At 44.2% G+C, this 18199-nt stretch overlaps 1 protein-coding gene across 1 annotated transcript; it reads left to right on the top strand.

Moving 5' to 3' along the window:
• Positions 1–2036: 2036 nt before the first annotated feature.
• On the top strand, positions 2037–3229 carry LOC131403032 (olfactory receptor 5M5-like). Its single transcript, XM_058537436.1, is given in 2 exon segments — positions 2037–2447; positions 2450–3229. Coding segments are annotated over 2 exon segments (960 nt in total). The 5' UTR covers positions 2037–2047; the 3' UTR covers positions 3010–3229.
• The last annotated feature ends 14970 nt before the right edge of the window (positions 3230–18199 follow it).

The following is an 18199-nucleotide window of genomic DNA, read 5'->3' as shown; positions in this document are numbered from 1 at the left end:
TTCATGAAGAAAAATAAGGGAGTGGTATTAAGTAATCTTTCTGGCTCTTTCCCAGTTAACAATGCTACTCTTTATAATTATACGCATCATATCATTTAGTGATCTGTACCCCCTTCATGGAGAACTGGTCACTTCTAGGTTTATAATCTTTATTAATTATTTAAAATTAATTCAAAATGCATTTCGTGAAGATGCCTTCTGGAAATTTCTTTTTCCACTGCCAATTGAACCACAACGATACGCCAAGGAGACGTGACACATGTTAAAGCTAAAGATCAATCTTCTAGACTCTTTGGGTGAATGGGTAGTGGCAGCAAACATCTACATGAAAGATTCTCAAGGTGAGGTTGAATGTCATGACTGTAAAGCCTCGGGTTTCCCAGAGCCACTTCTGTCCATATGCAAATACTTCTCGCTGAGGTCTCCTTGCTCAAATCGTGTAGGGTGTTGTGTTCTTTTTCTTTAAAGGAAAATTATTACCGTATAATTCTCAGTTAAATTATATGGGATGTTCATTGCTCACATTGCCTCATTTCTCCACAGTAAAAAAATAAGTGCTGATATTATTTATTTCTTGATGACTGTTTCAATAAATAGATACTTATTAAAAATACCATCCCAGCATCAAAGAGAATATGTCTGTTATGACAATGATCTTACAAACGTAAAAAAAAGAACACAAAATGATTTTATTGATTTAGGTGACTTGTCTTACATTTTTTACCCTAGTGGATAAGTCCAAATCTCATGCACGGAATAGGAAAATGCAATAACCAAGGAAGCTGGAGTGATGGATTTACAAAGTGCCTTACAAAGTAACCTGTTTCCATCCTTGGCATTGTAGCAATTAACGACAGTCAGTACAACGTTGTCCTACCTGGGTATGTGTTACTGAAGGAAAATATAGAATTTTCTATGAGGGTCTTTGTGGTCACTTTTATTCTGCCGAAACATTGGGGGATGCACTTCATGATGTCTTATGTACTGTCTCAGTTGTATGGATACTATGATTATTATTTCAATATGACCTTTTACATGTTTTAAAGAACTTGAATTCATTTTATAGTTTTTCTCAATTTTTGCAAGAATTAAAAAGAGGTAGAGTTACAACAAAATCATTATGATCTAGAGATATTTGTTAACCTTGTTTTCGTTATCATCTCCCGCCACACCAGGGAGCCCTTTAATACATTATTTTTCCCCTAATCGCCCCCAGTCCCAAACAATAACATTGAATACCATTGATATATGTATGTACATACAGCGGTCTATGTTTGTCGATCTCTCTCTCTCTCTTTCTATATATGGATAAATATATGGATATATAATTTATGTATTGTAAAAATTTCTGTTTTCATACAAAAACACTAAGATTTTCTTTTGTGCCCCGTGAACCAATTTTTTCTCTTTGGGTAGTAATATACAAAACAAAGGAGATCCTGAGCTGAGTCCTAAGAGTTAAGGTAAAATTTGTTGATATCATGGCCACCTGAGGTAGATTAGAGTGGGGAAAATGGACATACGTTTCGGGGAGAGGGAAGAGCTTGAAAATGATCTTGAGTTTACAGGGGCGGGTAGACAGATCCTAGTTTTACAAGAATATACGCCATCCATCAGTTCCACTGCCCTAAGTCCATTCAGCTCAGATTGGTCTCAATGACAGATGCTTTAGATACCACATCAAAAGGTATACTGAAAAACAAAAGATTACAATTTCAAAGGAAAACAACGTTTAAGGAAAGTGTTTGAGGAAATTATAATTGAATAAATATGATAAAGATGTGCAGAAAACATAAAGGCTTTTCAAATATGAAAACATTTGCAGAAAAGCATTTAAAAATATGAGTGTCTTTACATAAAGGAACTCTATGTTAATTTAGATACTGAAAACATCAATCACATGCTTGCTTATGTAACATGTATTTGCAAGTTTGAGAGAAGGGGAAGAAGTATTAGCTGACATGTTGAGGGTAATGGAGAAATGACAAAAGACAAATGCATTTTTATTTCCATTACTTTAGACCTCATTTGAAGCCAAGCAAACACAATGTTAAAGAAAAACTACACAACAGTGACTGAGTTTATTCTCCTGGGACTGACAGATCGCGCTGAGTTGCGGCCTGGCCTCTTTGTGGTTTTCCTAGTCATCTACCTCATCACTGTGATCGGCAATGTGAGCATGATTTTGTTAATCAGAAGTGACCCAAAACTTCACACTCCAATGTACTTCTTCCTCAGTCACTTCTCCTTTGTAGATCTCTGTTATGCCACCAGTGTCACTCCTCAGATGCTGGTTAATTTTTTATCCAAAAGAAAAACCATTTCCTTCATTGGTTGCTTTATACAATTCCACTTTTTCATTGCCCTGGGGATCACAGATTGTTATATGCTCACAGTGATGGCTTATGATCGCTACATGGCCATCTGTAAACCCTTGCTGTATGGTAGCAAATGTCCAGATGCGTTTGCCTCTCTCTTGTTGCTACTCCTTACACTTATGGCTTTGCAAATGGTCTGGCACAGACCATCCTGATGCTTCTTCTCTCCTTCTGTGGACCCAATGAAATCAACCAATTTTACTGTGCGGACCCTCCTCTCCTAGTCCTTGCCTGCTCAGATACTCATGTCAAAGAAACTGCCGTGTTTGTAGTGGCTGGCTCCAACCTTACCTGTTCTCTCACCATCATCCTCATCTCCTACATTTTCATCTTCACAGCTATTCTGCATATGCGCTCTGCTGAGGGGAGACGCAAGGCCTTCTCCACCTGTGGGTCCCATCTGACGGCTGTCATCATCTTTTACGGGACATTGTTCTGCATGTATCTGAGGCCCCCTTCTGAGGCATCTGTGGAACAGGGGAAAATTGTAGCTGTTTTTTATATCTTCGTGAGTCCTATGTTAAACCCTTTTATCTATAGCTTGCGGAACAAAGATGTTAAAACAGCAATCACGAAAGTGATCCAAAAGACATTGCTAAATAAAGTAGGCATTTTGTTCACAGATATGTAATAAATCTATATTATTTGACCAATTAATGAGAATTTTAAATTAACAAATCACTTTATTTTATTGAGAATTTTTGTCTTTTATAATTTGCATATGAGTCTTGGAAGAATGTGTCAAATTATTTACTAGTGTTTACAGTACCATCTCTTAGAATTAAAAAAAAAATGCTGCATAGAAAGTGAAAGACCAGAAAGCATCATTGTTGCTCTGTAAAGTCAATAAAGACCAGATGATTCCATCCATAAGACCCACACTGGTTACAATGTGTAAAAGACAGAATTACCAAATGATGCTATGACAAATATCAGCCATTATATTTTTATAGTACTTAATGACTTCCAAATGATTTTCAATAAACTTGTCAACCATGTCAGGTGAATTTTTTTCCTTTTATGCAAACTGTATAGCAATGAAAAATCTATTGGTATCTCAGATTACTACTCTAAGAAATGTCTTTAGAATTCATAGGCTTTTCATGGAATGGCAAATTTCCTTTAGAAGATCTTTTTTTTTAACGATATGCATCCCCATCATAAAACTGGTTTTGTGGTTTCACCTGTTAATTTTTTATTATGGAGTGTTTCCAACATACAGCTAAAAATACAAAATTAAAGATCACTTATGTAAGCATAACTAATCATTATTAAGTTTTCACACAACACCAAGTCTGTTTCTGACATTTCAGATACGCAGATATTCTCAAATTGAGTCCTCCCTGCCTGATTCTGTTCATTTCTCCATTTCCTGCATTGAAGTGTCACATGAATTTTATGTTATTTATCCCTATGCAGAGTTTTACTGGTGTTTATGTATCCACAGAATTATATAACATTATTTTGCTAGATTTAAATCTTGATATAAATGAAATCACTCTACGTGTCTTTCTGCAATTTATTTTATTTTTCATTAAATATTGTTTGATTTATCCATGCTGATTCGTGTAGCAGCATTTTTCACTGATGTCTTCTATGCTGATATATAAATGTGCCACAATAGATCTTATCCACTCTGCTATTGATGGATGAATACATTTTTCCTTTTTCTTGATAATATGAAAATCCAGCAATACACTCTCTTGCAAACTTTTGAATATGTACCAGTTCAAGAATTCTTCTCGAATATATACCTAGGATGGTAAAGTCTGGGTCATAAGCTATGAACATCTTTAAATTTAGTTGATATTGCTAAATCCCTCTACCAATTTGTTCTCCCGCCAACGGAGTGTGCGAGTGCCCTTGACTCTACAATCTTGTCAGCGTAGTATATTGTCAGACATTTAAAATGTTTTCCAATCTGTTGGGTGCAAAATGGATTCTTATTTCTTGTTGAAGTTTTTGGATCATCATTACAAATGAAGTGAAGTATTTTTAAATGCTTTGATGCTATTTGAAGATTCCTCTTTTTTTGTTCGGTTGTATGTCCTATTCTTTGTCCACTTTTCAACTGAGTTAGTTTATCTTTATTTCCTACATTTGTAATAGATCCTTATATATTCTGTACTAGGTACTAATATTTTAATGATATATGAAATGCATATGTCTTGAATCTGTTTGTAGCTTGTATTTCATTTTTGTGCATGATGTATTTATTTGGTGTTGGTGCAGAACTTTATCATTTTAATGTAGTTCAAATTTATTAATCTTCTCTTTATCATTCTGCATTGTATGCCTTCTCTAAACAATTCTTTCCTATTATAAAGATATTGTCTTATATTTTCTTTCAGTACTTTGTTTTGCTTTTGCATATTTTCTTTATTTTTCTTGGTATTATAAATGTTGCAAAAAACAGACTAATCCTACTTTTTAATGAAAATAATTTTTCATGGTTTGAATTCTCTCTACCTTTCTCATTAAATTTTTAGTATAAATTCTGTCATCTACCAAGTTTTCATCTGGAGTGAAAGAGAGTCAACAATTAGAGGTGTATTCTTATTTGGTTGGGATTGTCACCAATGTCACATTTTAATGACACAGGATTTTAAGGTGCATGTAAGATTAAGACTGGTGGCTAGTACTTGTGAAGTCTCAATTTTATGATGCAATCTTTGCCATTATTATTTCCTTGACCTTTTCCCTCCCCTCACCTTTACCTCGACACAAACACATAAACACACACACAACCACCACCACTAACATCAACAACAAGGGTGCATGGATGACATAGGATGGATAAAGCGATGCTGCAGCTTAGGAGACTAAAAGAAGATGGAGATTATAACAGTGATCTGAAGACAACTGTCTTTTAGGTTCAGCAGTTTATCTTCAGGCTTGAACTACACGTTAGATAATTTTCTCCTTGGAGAGGGAATAAGCTGTTTAAGCCGTTACCCTAGAAAAGCAGCACTCCTCTTGTAGCCAGAGATTTGAGCGCTGTTTCCTGACAAAAGTCAGAGAGAGACACACCTGATCCCTTATTTCTCCCACCTGTTTCATTAGAATCTTCAGCGATTATGGTCTAGTCATGTAAAACAATACAAAATTTTCCTTATTACCAAAATTGCATGATCATTTTAGTAGAAAATCAGGTAAGCAAAGAGAGACAAAAATGAAAACTGAGTCAACTGTAAGTTCATCTTTCAAAGATATTTCCTATTCATATTTTGGTGCTTTGTCTTCCAGCCAATTTTCCTCTTATGTAGATAAACATAAAAATTTCATTTCACAACATTGGTATCCTATAATAGCTAAACTTAGTTTTTGCTCAAAAATAGACTCCGATTTGATTTTTAATGACTAAATTACTTAATTATGTTTCCTGTGTGACATGAGCTCTGCCATTTATACTTGTATGACTTTCCAGGGCTGCTGTAACAAAATACCACAAAGTCGCTGACTTAAAACAAAGGAAATTCATTCTCTCCCAGTTCTGAAGCCTAGAAATCTGTTATCAGAGTATCAGCAGGCCCTTCCTTGACTCCCCCAGCTTGCGGTGGTGGCTGTTAATCATCAGTGTTCATTGGCTGCAGCTGAATCAGTCCAATCTCTGCCTCTGTCATCAAATGCTGTTTCCTCTCCAACCAGTCATATTGGATTAGAGTCCACACTAATGACCTCATCTTAACTTGATCACATCTGCAAAGACCCTATTTCCAAATAAGGTCACATTCATAGGTTCCAGGGATTAGAACATCAACATATCTTTTGGGAGACACAATTCAACCCATAGCAATAGCCTTGCTCCAAGTCAGGAGAGGAGGGTTTGAGTGTGGGAGGCCATACATTTATGAGGTGGTTGCAAAACCTAGAACCCCCTGCCTCAGGCAGAGTCTCATGTGTGTGTGTGGTGGTGCATCTTGCAATTCCCAAGTCAGTAGCCATGTAAGCCTTTCGTTTTTTTATCTTAATATATTTTATTTAACCCAACATCTCCAAAGAATTATTATCTCAACATGTAGTCAATATGTAATTATCATTGAGGTATTATACATTCATATTTTTATATAAAATCCTTGAAACCCATAGTGTATTTTACATTTACAGCGCATCTCAATTTAGACTAGCCACATTTTAAATTCTCAATGGTGACATGTAGCTAGAGGCTACCAGATAGGAAAATATGATTTAAAAAAATAGATTTTATTTCATATAACGGTTTACAGTTATAGGTTTACAGAAAAATTAAGTGGAAATTATAGAGTTCCTATATATCCCCTCATCCCTCCCAGCATAGTTTTCCTATTATTAACATCTCATTAGTAATCTATATAACTTATATAACATTATTACTATAACACTATTAACTACAAATTACTAACTTTAGTGTGCTGCATTTGTTATAATTCCTGAACCAGTCCAGATACATTATAATTAATGAAAGTCCATAGTTGGAATTAGGGTCACTCTTTGTGTTGTACATTCTATGGGTTTTGACAAATGCGTTGTAATATGTATCCGCCATTACAGAATCATATAGAACTATGGTTTCACTGCCCTAAAATCCCCTTTGCTCCAGGGCCATAGAGGTGTGTGTGACCTTTGTCATAGTCATAGATGTTTGGCGTGATGGCGAATACAGGGGTTCGTTCCAGCTAGTATCCTCTGCTTTAGGGTGAGGAAAGGGAGGAAATTCTCACAACAGCATTAATAATGGAGGAAACCGATGTTGAGGGTGCAGAAGTGGATCATCACAACATATTGATCCCAGAATTAGCATGGTTAAAAGAACTGAGGAAAAGGAAAGGAGGTCAATTTTTAGAAAATCAAAAATGCAACTTTATTTCTGCATTGATCTTGAGTTACTGATTTGGAATCTTATAAATTCAGCATGACTTTTGCTTCCCCAGGCAGGGCCTCATGGGCTTGTGGTGTTTCTGCACTCATGATTGGTGTGCAGCCATGCATGGGTCACACATAGAATGTCCTGTGGCTGCCCTGGGCCCTGGGTGTGTGAGGCTGTCCCTCCCTATCTTGCACTTTGGAGGCTGTGATGCTAGAATGTTCTTGTCTGAGCCCTGAGTGACATGGGCCCTTTCTGACACTTACACCTTACACCTGACATTGCCTCCTCTGATGCAGTTCATTTGCATCACTGCAAATGATGTTCATGCAAATGACTTGTTGACTCAGGCTTGGGACCCAATCTGGCCAACAGCAGATGGTCCCTGGAACCTTGTTATCAATGGACATGGATGAAATCATAGAGTTTAGGGCTGCCAAATAAAGGAAATGTGCATACCTCACTAAGACTCTATACACTCGTCCTTGGAGATTACATCCTGTGAGAGATGCATAAACACAGTCTCCTCCTTTCTTCCTTTTCAGGCACCTGAGAATGGCATCAAAGTAGACATGGTTTCATGTCTCCCCATCCCACACAGCCTTACCTGTGGAAATTTGTACAGTTCCAGCAGTGTTCCATCTGGGCAGAAATTGCACATGTTGTTTCAGTAAGGACTGCTAGAGACTTGCTCTCTCTCCTACAGGTGTAATTTGGGTTGTCTTTGCCCAGCCCTGAGACCCAAATGAGGGAACTCTCCAGTGTCTTCTGTTCAGTGTGCAGGACATTATGGAGATCAACTCCCAGAGATATGTTGGGTAAAAGATGGGGGTTTCTGTTGATTTCCTCAATGGCAAAAACCAAGGCCAGAACATACTGATAGTTCTTGTAATGAAACCTGCTGAGAGGGATGGGGCTCCTTAGGGAAAAGACTCAAACCACAATTATCTTCAAATCCAATGCAACCACTTAATTAAGGAAGAATGCCCAGCCAACTCATTCCATCTGTGGCAACAGCTCTCTTGAAGCCTTAGAATTTATATCTAAATCAAGTAACATCACCTTGGCTCTGGAATATCCTTACTGAATTCCACACACATGGAGAAAAGTGATTAAGTTTATGAGAAAAGTTTAATGAATGGAAAAGCAGATCACATTCAGAGTGCATTTTGTAAATGCTTCTTTGGTTCAGGATCCAAAATGCTTGTTCATTTGAACACATCATCAAATGCTTCAGAGGACAGCAATAATAACAACATGAGATTGGAGGTAGCCCTGGGGAGGAAGAGTAATTACAACTGAATGTTCTGGGACAAGCAGAGAAGCTCGGCGTCTGTGGGCTGAGAATGGTGCAGCAGAAGGCTGGCAATCAAACTGCCTAAACTTCTGCCCCATGAAACTCGTGTATCTGCCACCATCAACAACCAGGGAGCTAGGAAGGGCTTCAGAGCTCCGATGAAGAAGGAATCACCATAAGGCAGAAACATCCGGGAGAAGTTTGAAGGAGTTAAAACTGCAAACACTTAGGAGTCTAAGAGACACAGCCTTGTACAGTTTAAAAATTGAAAATGTGATTACCAAAACTGACTCAAATAGAAAATAAAGAGAGAATATTTTACAAATGTGTCCACGTGGTTTCAAGAGAACATCTGAGAAAAAAATTTCCAAATATCCACCAGGCCTGGAAGAATTTACATGGGGCATTGCCTGCACGCCAACTTGCCCAGGAACAAGGTCTCCTGAGCTGGTGTGAATGGAGAGCAGAGGGCGAAAAGAAAAGCATTCAGCCTCTCGTCCTGCAATGAGAACAAGCTCTCCCTCCAGCATCCAGGTGCCTGAAGCTGCGGGGACCCATGAGTTGAGCTTGACTTCTGCCCCCAGGAGATTCACCCCAGACCTTCCCTGACAACACACGTGTCATTATAAATAACATGTCAATACATTTGAACATTTAGATGAAATTCACAAATTGCCAAGAAAATGAAAGTTACCAAAACTGTCTCAAGAAGAAATGAGAAATCTGAATAGTCCCATATCTAAAGAAGAAACTGAATCCATAGTGTAAAACATTCCCACATTTCATCATGGCTAACACCTCTGCTGGCAAATTCCACCAAACATTCAGGAGAGAAATAATACACATTGAGTCTAGCTCTTCCACAGAACAGGAAAATGGGAAAAACTTCTTGATTCATTTTATGAGAATAGCTTAACTTTGCTACAAAAATCTTACAAGGTCATTACAGGAAAGGAAATTTACAAGCCTCTTTTTCTCTGGAACTAAACTCATGTATTCCTAAAAAAAAATTAACCTTCCAAATCCAGCTATATTTTTGAAGGAGGCCACATCATGTCCAAATTTGCTTTATGCATTGCAATTCAGTGTGCTACTTCCTGAAAAGGAGAAATAATACTCTGGGTTACTGCGCTTATTATGTATTATATATATCATGTATAATCTACTATAAATAGAACTGGTCATGTTCTGTTTGCTGGCCTGGGTGATGTTAACACATGTGTACACTTTTTGATAACTTATCAATCTTTACACTTGGATTTGTGCTCTATTCTGATTGTATGTCATATTTCAACAAATATGTTTATTAAAAAGAGAAAATGAAAGCACAACAACGAATGAAAACCATAACAGTTATCCAATTGAGAAGTGCCCAGAGGACTAACCAGAAAGTTTGGGGAAAACAAACCGAAACAAATCTAACAAGTTAAAATGCAGAGTTATTTAGAGTCAATACAAACCGGAAATTTACCTTATTGAAGGTGAAATTGTAGAGATATACACATATGCATGTGAGTATTCTATCATGTATACATACATGTATACGATATACATAGGTACATGCATTATATATATTTATGAGTGTTTGTGGACACACATGCACATATGCGTCTCTCTCTATATATAACTCATAGGGGTTATATATATATGTGTGTGTGTGTATTTACACATATACATATGGCTGCTCTGGAGAGGGAGGGAGGGACAGATGTTTACTGACCACCTACAAGGTTTCTCAAACTTAATTTTTCCAACATTTGAAATGTCATTTTTTTAAACTTAATGTATGTTTCAATATTACATTTGTATTTTAATGTGTTATACCAGTATAATCTCAGCATTTTTAATTTGTTCATTAATGGCAGAATTCTCCAGCCTGTATGCATTCTCTTGATGCTGTGATGTAATAGGCTGGGCGCTGACAGCCTCCCTTTGGTATTCCAGAGGTTGTGTGAAACCTCAAGTTTTGGTCTCTCTCTGGCCTGCGGATTTGGACCAAGTTTCTGCACGTGCTCACTAGCTGTCCTCCAAAATTCACTCTAACCACCACTGTTGGGAGCATACACAGGGAAGAAGCCCTAGGGTGGAGGCATGTGTATGTGAGGCACGCAGAGCACTGGGGGTGCCTAAAGGCCAGCTGGGGAGATCCATGGGTGAGGCATAGCCCACAAGTCATGGGAGACTTCTTGATGGAGTGCTCAGTGCAGTTACAGGATCCACATCCTTTAAAGCCCTCTAAGAGTACCTAGCTGCCAATGCCTCCAAACTCTTCAACCCATCCAGACTCATATTTTTGTGCTCCAACAGAGGGCTGGAACTTCTCTTCTTGAAACCTGGACTTCCACAAAGGCCCTCTCCTCTGTGTGTCATGATCTAAGACAGTGTTTTCAGGGGTTTCCATGCAGCAGCTGAAAGGAGCTTGAGCTGGTTCACGGGCCACTGCAGGGTCCAGAGCTGGGACAGATGTCTGTCTGCCTATTACCAGATGCATGGCTGGGTGAGACTCCCTCTGGGTCCCTTGGCATATGGTGCTGGATCCCACTTCTCCCACAAAGGCACTTTTGTCTATGGATGGATGCCAAAGCATTGTTAGTGCAGGAGTAGAAAAACAGGAGGTGTCGTATTCCACCATGATGCTGATATCACTCTCCTTCTTTGAATTACAGAGATTCAAATTTGACTCAGTTTTTCAAGAGCCTGCTCTTTGCCTACAATTCTCTACAACCTCAGACCCTCCCAGACCCACTCTATGAAGGACATAGAAAGAATGTTCTCAGATCTACTTACAAGGGCCAGGCAAATAAAAACCAACAAATTCGTTCTGGTCATTCTGCTTGGAACAGAGGGCAGTGGATGTCTCATACATTCTGGTTTGGAAGCAAGACTTCTTGTTCTCTGTGGATGAATAAACAACAAGAAAAGAGAGCCTGTGGTAGGTAAATACATGCTTGATTCATCTGAAAAGCTCATCTCCTCCCCTTCAACTTGAAGGTTAGTGTAGGGAGAGAGCACGGGTAGTTTCCACTGTTCACCTTCTCCTTTAATATTCAGAACAGAGAATCAGTTTTATTTTGGGTGGCAATTCAACAAACTAAAAGATAAAATTCCTAACCCCTCTTGCAGATAAGAGTGACCAGACCAAATTCAGGCCAATGATGTGTGAGAAGAAGTATGGAGTGGGGGTTTGTGGAGGCTGCACAGATGGAACTGACATAGATGGGAGGTTCAGCATTAGACACATGTGACACCAATCCACAGGTGTCATAGGTATTATCTCATACACACCTGACGATGATCCTAGAAAGCTGTTTTTAGCACCATCCCCATTATGCAGGTTGGGAGACTGGGGAGATCTTGAGAGGCACAGTGGCTTTTCCAGGACACAGAACTGGTAGGATAAAAGAGGTGTGACTTCAGCTCTGTCTCCTCAAAGCTGGCCACTGGTTCCACTCCCAAGGAGCTGTGGGGAGTGTGGTGATGGATATTTGTGTACAGTGATGGAGATGACATGGGCAAGGAGGGAGAGCAGCCTACAGCCTAGCGGGGGCTTTGGGTGGGTCTGATTGAAGGAAGGGGCCAAGTAATAGAACCTTGAAGAAGTGACCTCACTTCCTTGGTGACAGCCCCCAACAGAACTTAGAACTCTGGTTACCAGGCACCCACACTGTAACCACAGCCTCCTGTCCAGTTCATTTGAGTGGAGACACTTGACACAGCAGGATGTTCTTGTGTTGTCCCGTGACATTCCGAGGCTGTGGCCCCCGGAAAGGCAAGAATGAGAGCATGTTAAGTCGCTTTAGACATTGGCTCAGCCCTCACCTCGAATGTCTGTGGCCTTTTGGCAGGAGGAACCATCAGGTAACAGCGTAGCACAGGGCAGGCCACTCTACGTCAGGCCACAACTGTGATCCCAAATGGACAGCCCCACACCCCTTGACCCTCATTGTGTGTGTGTGTGTGTGTGTGTGTGTGTGTGTGTGTGTGCGTGTGGGAGGTGGAGTTAGAGAAGGTAGTATGAGGAGAAACCACCCTGAGCAGGAGCAGGTAGCTAAATGGTGGGAGATCTGGTGGTGTGTCATGTTCATACTGAAGATCTTGGCTGCAGGAGAGGAAGGTGAGTGCTGGGGACCAAGCTCTTCTACCCACATGTGAATCCCAGGCCGTCGAGGTGTCATCACATTCCTTCCCTGATGGAGACTATGCAGATGCCCCTCTGTGCCTGAACTGTGGTGGGGTTTCCCTCTGTGGCAAAGTCCAGGCAGGCCCCTGATGCCTCCTGGCCTGACTTCTGGGCACTGTCACTGCAGAGCTGCACCCAAGTGATGGTTGAGGAGCTGGTAGATGGTTTCCAGTTCGCCATCTCCCTGGAGAGGACACAGGTGCACCAGCCCATCAATGAAGAGGGCTGGTCTGAGGTGAGTGTGGGTGCAGAGGGGTCTTCATACCCAGGACTCTGAGATGACCAAGGCACTACTAGAATGCAGACTCAAATCTGAGTCTCCCCTAGAACCCCCCAGGGTTTTCTCATTAGAGTGCTCCACAGTCCCACTCCCAAAGGAATCTGGACCCCCACTCCTTCCCACCAGCTACACAGGAGGGTAGAAAGTTACCTCAATCCTCCCACTGGTTCACCATGATATCACTGAGTGTTTGTACCTCCTCCTCTCCCTCAGTGTGAGGATGAGTCCACCGTGAATTTAAATGAGGCCTGCAGGATGCGGGCCCTCCAGACAGGCATGATGGAGAAGCTGACAGAGTCCATCGCACCAGCTTTCCTGAGGAGGAACATCTCTAGCTTCACCACCTTCATGGTCAACTACTCGGCCTTAGACACATCCCACCAGGTCCTGGACCAGCTTTTCTCTAGGTGAGTGGCCACTCCCTCCTCAGCACAGTGGTGACTCTGCCCCCTGCCAGCTGTGTGTCCTGGGAGTGTCAGCAAATCTCTCTGAGCCTCAGTTTGCTCCTCTGAAAAGTAGGGTGGGAGAGGATAAATTTCATGGGGATCTTGTAGGAACTAATGGGATCAGCCATGGCGGGTGCTTACCTGGTGCCTGGCTCTGCAGAGAGGGCTGTGGACGTGCTGTGGTTGTTCATGGTGTTTATTTCTCTCTTCCCCGTGAAAAGTAGTCTGCCTCACCCATCTCTGAGATGCGGCCTTTCTGAGTTTGGAAAAGCACATGGAAACCACCCTGTCAAGGAGTTGGAGATTCCATCCAGCTGGTCCTGCTCCTTTTCCTTGGGGTAGCCAGTCAAGGATCTCTGGGGCAGCAGAGAGGCCCTAGGCCCACTCAGGTGTCTGGAATGGTTCTGGGTGGACTACATTCATTCAACCACGTAGATTAAGCACCTACTGCATGCAGGACACTTGGAGACAGTAAACTCAGTGAATGAAGGAGACACAATGCGTGGCCTCAATTTCTGTCTGAGAGTCAGGCATTGACATTAGACATCATTCGCAGGTCTTGTCATCCACCGTCCATCCCAAGGGATGCCCTCATAGCCTCCTTTACATCTGGAGGTATCTCCCCTTATTCCAGCCAGGAGGGCAGAGTGCAGGACCACCTAAAAAAGTGAGTGGTCCTTGGGGCCAGAAGGACGGCCTCCTGTCTCTAAAGAACAAGCTGTGGGGGGAGAGATGGAGGCTGTGGCTGAGGGGAGCCTGTCAGAAGCCGCATCTCACGCATCTTTTGATTCCCATGGGAAGGCAGAGGCCCGGTGGCTTCCACTCCAGGAGGACAGGAGTCAAAGAGCTATGGATGGGTGCCAGGACCCCTGGGAACCAGAGGGGTGGCTGGGCTGAGTTCTCCCCTAGAAACCCATTCCCACCACAGACCCATTTGAATCTGCCTCCCCTTCTCCACATCTACCTCTTCTGACCACCGCCTCCAGGCCCAGAACAGGAGGTGTGTGAGCAACCTGCTCACAAATCTGTCTCAGTGCTCAATCCAGTTGCACAAGTGCATGGAGGGCTGGGGTGGGCTGTGTCCCAGACCTTCAGGAGAAGAGTGTCAGTGGGAAGAGAGTCACAACAGACTCTGTGTCAACCTGCTGGATAAGCAGGCCTGCCACTGCCAGGACAGCCTCACAGGGGTCAGGGCTGCCATGTGGCTCTCACCTGGATGGAGAGGGGCAGGCATAGGGCCCAGTCCCAAGCTAGGGTGCCTTGGGTGAGAAGTGTGGAGGGAAAGGCCAGGCCTCTGACTCTGTTGCCCAATTGCCTCCCCCAGTGCCATCTTTTCTCTGGCGGGAACCTGCCTGGACTCGGGGCAGGATTTCTGGGAGCTCCTGCACTATCCCTGCTTCAGCATGAAGCTGGCCTCTCTGCATCTCAGCTTGCCTGGCTCGGGCCTGCAGGGCCACGCCTACCTTCTCCAGGTCCAGCTGGAGCATCCACGGCCCATTGAGGCAGAGCTGGAAGGTGAGGCGACTGCAGTCTGGGATGACAATTTGCAGAGTGTTCAGAGGCTTGGTTCACTTCAAGGCAGTGGGGTCTTTCCTGGCTTTGACAGGCACAGGGGAAGTCAGCTACTTGAGTGAAACTGTTTCTTTCTCCTGCTGCAGTACCATCTCCAGAGTTGCCTCCAGCTCCAGAGCCAGAGCAAGGGCCAGCTCCATGGCTAGATCCAGCTCCAGCTCTAGTTCCACCTGTGCTAGAGCTGGAGCCAGTGTCACCTCCATCAGTCCCTCCAGGGCCAGAGACACCACCGACATCAGCTCCAGCCCCAGTGCCAGCTCCTGAGCTGGAGCCAGCTAGACCATTGGCTCCAGGGAGAATCCTCCCTCCACCTGGAGAGATAACAGCAGAGCCAGATCCAGCCCTGGAGCCCACCTGCCCCTCGGACGTGAGCACCAAGAAGCTGTTGAGAGAGGAGAAGCCTGACTTCTTGGAGTTCCCTCCCCGGCTGGTGGCAGAGCAGTTGACACTGATGGATGTGGTGAGCAGCGGGGCTCTCAGGGCAGGTGGGGCCGGCCTTCCCCTGTGCCATCAGCTGCCCCAGACCTGCCATTTCCTGATCTAGAATCCCATGATCTCGGTCCAACCTCTTGCTTTCCCACTTACCCTCATGTGACCTGAGCAGCCTTCTTAACTCTCGAGCCTTTGCTGTCCTCATGTGGACAGGAGAGATGGACACTGAGAGCATCTGCCATGCAGAGTGGCTGTGCAGATGGATAAGGTGGAGTAGAGAGGAAGTTGGGCAGAGTCTGCTCTTTGCTGGGGGTGGGGAGCTCACTGAAGTGCTATCAGGTCCTCGGGTAGAATACTCATTTGCCCGAGAGGCCTCAAGAGCCTCAGCACTTATTAGGCACCTCATATGTCCATGACTACATGGCAGACAATCAAAGCCCGTGGTTGTTGCTGCCTTGGGGGAATGTGCATCTGAAAGAGGAGTCAGACCCCAGGATAATCAGAATGGTTGGAAGATTCCCCTTGGGATGGTCAAGCAGGAGCCGAGTTCTGGTGCTTGGAGGAAGTGAGACTGGGCTGGGAGCAAATGTCACTATCCCGCACCACAGTATCGGGTCCTGGGTCATCCTGTGCTGGGTGCTCTCTGGGGACACAGGCAACACCCAGGGGCTCCCACAAGTCTCAGGCCACATTCTCAGCTTCCTGAGCTCCAGCTCTCACCACTGACCCGGCCTGGGACTGGGGGCTGTGGACACTGAGCTGGGATGTGGCAGGGTTGGGTAACACTCCCTGTCCTCCCCAGGAGCTGTTCATGAAATTGATGCCCCGCCACTTCCTGGACTCCATCTGGTCCCAGTGGGACAACAGGGCCAATGAGTTCCTGGCACCCACCATTCGTGCCACCATGACCCACTTTATCAGAGTGGTCAAATGTGTCATCACCACCTGCCTCGGGGACCCGACCATGACAGCCCAGGACAGGGCCAGGTTGGTGGAGCTCTGGATCCAGGTGGCCAAGGTAAGATGTGGGAGGCCCTCTGAGCCCCTCTCTGGAGTCGTGGGAACTGCCCCTTCTCCTTTTCCAGCTGTCAGGATTGAAGTTTGTGGTCTGAGCCTTTGCACAGTCCTTAGGCCCCTCCTGCCAGTGTCTCAATGACCTGACTCCTGGTCCCAGTGGTGGGATGCTCACCCCTTCCTGGGCTCCTTCCTTGGCTTGAGCTAAAATCCTCCTCCCTGGGAGTGTTCCTCATCAGGGTCTAGCTGTGCTCTTCCCAGGTTTCCAGAGCCTCTGTCTCATCCAGGACAGGGGCCGTCCATGAGGTGACAGAAGCCAGAGGAAGCAGGGCTCCAGCTCCCCTCACAGCTCATTCCCTTCCCTTCCCCAGGAGTGCAAAGGCCTGAGGAACCTTTCATCACTCCATGCCATCCTCTGGGCCCTGCAGAGCCCCTCCATTCAGCGTTTAAAAAAGACATGGGGACAGGTGTCCAGGTGCGTAGGCCTCTCTCCATGCGTCACCACCTGGGTGAACCAGACACCCCCCACAGGGCTGCCACTGCCCTTCAGTAAGCTGGGACATCCTGGGAGACAGTGAACCCTGGGGACAGGGTCTGACCTGGTTGGGAGGCTTGGAGTCTTTCTGGAAACTTAGGCCAGTGGTTCTGCTTTAGGAATCAGTTTCCCTAAATGCCAGACCCTGGCTCGAACTAAATTGAACATTTGCAAGGGTTTGCTTTGCAGCAACAGAACTCTCTGTCCACCTGAAATCAAGACTGTTTAAAACAGATTTGTTCAGTAGATAAGAGAACGAAGGCCCCAGGTGACAACAGGAGAGCTCCCTCCCCAGTCCCAGAGACCTCAGGGCTCAGAGCACACATTGAAAACGCTCATCCAGGCTGTCTGGATAATTCTGGGTTTTCAAACAAAAGGGATTTACCCTTAAACCACCCCACAGTGTTTCTTTCCTTTTTTCCCTCCTCAGGAGGAACTGCCAAAAATTTAAAACCTTGTGCAAAACGGACCAGCGGGAGAGCAGGAAGCTGCTCATGGAGGTGCGTGGAGGCTGGAGATCTGGAAGGAGGGGAGGGGAGGGGGGAGGAGGGACCAGGCAGAGTGTGCTTTGGTTAGTTTTCCACTGAAAGTTTCTCTGAGACATAACGGTCTGTTTTGTCCAGATTGACAGGAAGCAGGTGGTGTGAGCTGCAAGGGCAGGTGGGGACTGTTTGGGGCAGGAGGCCTTGGTCACGGGATAGAGTGGTGTTTTTTGGACTGTTCCAGGAGGTGAGGAGCTGGCAGAATGAGCAGGTGTCTGGCTTCCATGCGGGCCCATCAGCTGGCCCTCATCTTCCTCCAGGCTGGCGGGTGGATGGAGTGGGTGGGGGTTCCTTTCCTCCTAAAGCAGCCCGGTCTGTCCTCAGGAAGCCAGGTCCCTGCTGCTCCTTCTATCTGCACTGCACCTCGCAGGGAAGGGCACCCTGCCTGCCCCAGGGACGGGCACTCTGTGGTCACACAGGCCAGGTGGACACAGGGGCTGCCCAGCCTTGGAACGAATGGTGGATCTGGCACAGAACTGTGTGATCTCTGGGACTCTGCACTCTATCCCGATAGTGGTTACTGCTGAAAACTCAGTGAGAGTCTCCCCAGGTGACTTGTTGATAAGGATACACCCCAGATGGCAATGAGAATTATCGGGGAACCTACAGATTCTTAATGGACCTTCCTGGCAGGACATTAGAAGGTTCCAAGTAAAAAAGGATGCAAATGTCACCATCAC

Source organism: Diceros bicornis, unplaced genomic scaffold (assembly GCF_020826845.1).
Source record: "Diceros bicornis minor isolate mBicDic1 unplaced genomic scaffold, mDicBic1.mat.cur scaffold_54_ctg1, whole genome shotgun sequence".
Classification (NCBI taxonomy): domain Eukaryota; kingdom Metazoa; phylum Chordata; class Mammalia; order Perissodactyla; family Rhinocerotidae; genus Diceros; species Diceros bicornis.
This window is presented reverse-complemented; position numbering and strand designations above follow the sequence as displayed.